General features: G+C 42.2%; 1 protein-coding gene across 1 annotated transcript; it reads left to right on the top strand.

The window, feature by feature from the left end:
• Positions 1-1,005: 1,005 nt before the first annotated feature.
• Positions 1,006-1,302, top strand: PPTG_21609 (hypothetical protein; the record flags this gene model as incomplete). The annotated part of the gene is made up of 3 exons (XM_008898426.1): positions 1,006-1,026; positions 1,099-1,149; positions 1,237-1,302. 3 exons carry the CDS (start codon positions 1,006-1,008, stop codon positions 1,300-1,302), a joined length of 138 nt encoding a protein of 45 aa, XP_008896674.1.
• Between the last annotated feature and the right edge of the window lie 112 nt (positions 1,303-1,414).

Raw genomic sequence — 1,414 nt, 5'->3', positions numbered from 1 at the left:
AGAGGAACACAAAAGCTGGATAGAAAGTACTTTCAATTTGTCAGATCCAAGTCAGCAGATATGACAGGTTATACAAACCCGAGCTACTCTTATCGAGGGAGACTTCTGTACGATACTTGTAGATGTACAAAGAGGATTTCTGTAAAATACAGTACTAGTACAGTTGTGTACCGGTACCTCAATGACCACTCTGGTTGTGCTCTGATGATTATCCAGGATAAGAAATTTAGATATGCTTTTCGTAAACAACGCGGTTAGGTATGCTGTATTAGCAGGCCTCATTAAGTAAATTTTACCGTTTCCCCCTATTAGATTATTAGAAGGACTAGGAGGCAAGTTAATAAAGGGGTATATGTAGTGTGGGGCATCATTGCCTTTACTGTAAGCAAGTATATATGAATGTATCAACATTACCATAGACAATCTAGTCTTACTAATATCAAATGTAGGGAAAGATGTAGCCAGGGACCCACAATAGCTCTGCAGAGTCTGAAATCGCCCGCTCATAAGCTTCCATCTTTCTTTAAAGGTTGTTTTATTGCCGCTGCACTTGTCCAGGTTCGTCGCAAGAACATTTTCTTCAATGACCCTATCTCTTAAACTGTGGTTGTCGCATACAATATGTGTACTTTGTGCAGTGCTCCACCCTGCTGCCTTCAGTCTAGGTTCGTATTTTTTTTTTTAACAAGTCTGCATATATTTGCTGTGCGTTTTGTATGCACGGTAAACAGGTGCGAAGCACTGAACGCTCGTGGTTTTCTTCCGCTTCTCTCCAGATTTGGCTTCACGGTCAAATTTGATTCAAAACTTGCATGTTACGGCAAGTACTGAAGACGTTTCAGGTGCCGCTTGGAGATTTCTAAACCCTACTTAAGATCGTGTTCTCGCAGGAATGGTGTCACCAACGTCCGCGGCATGTCGATATTTAAACACGTGTAGCTAAAAGCCATCCGTCGGCGCTCGTTTTCTTTCAAAAAAAAAAAAAAAAATCACCAGGCTTATTAGATGGACAATAACTTCTGTAAGGTATTGATAGCAGGCCATTCACTCTGATCTGAACATCTAACAACCGTTTGCTGTTTATTGTGCATCGGACAGATATGCTCGCATCAAATTGGCAATGTGTCGGCACTGGGCGCATTAATACCCGTAAGTGTTAGCGAGGGACACTCGGAGAACTTATATAAGTGCTGTGAGAGGTTTCATTCAATTAATGAGGGCCTGTATATTAAGTAGGTACCGACAGTGATGCCATTGTCGTCAGATCGCCAGAACGATGCGGCGTTGGCTGCAATCCATTGACAAAGTTCAATCTTAAACGGGCGTAATGCGATGTATTGTCGGAGCCAGTTAAACTACCACCAATACTTTTCGTGCCAAACGATATCAAAATTGCTTTATCGACCCCCCCCCC

This window comes from Phytophthora parasitica (genome assembly GCF_000247585.1).
Source record: "Phytophthora parasitica INRA-310 unplaced genomic scaffold supercont2.6, whole genome shotgun sequence".
Classification (NCBI taxonomy): domain Eukaryota; phylum Oomycota; class Peronosporomycetes; order Peronosporales; family Peronosporaceae; genus Phytophthora; species Phytophthora nicotianae.
The sequence above is the reverse complement of the archived record's forward strand: the minus strand, read 5'-3'. Positions and strand labels throughout refer to the sequence as shown.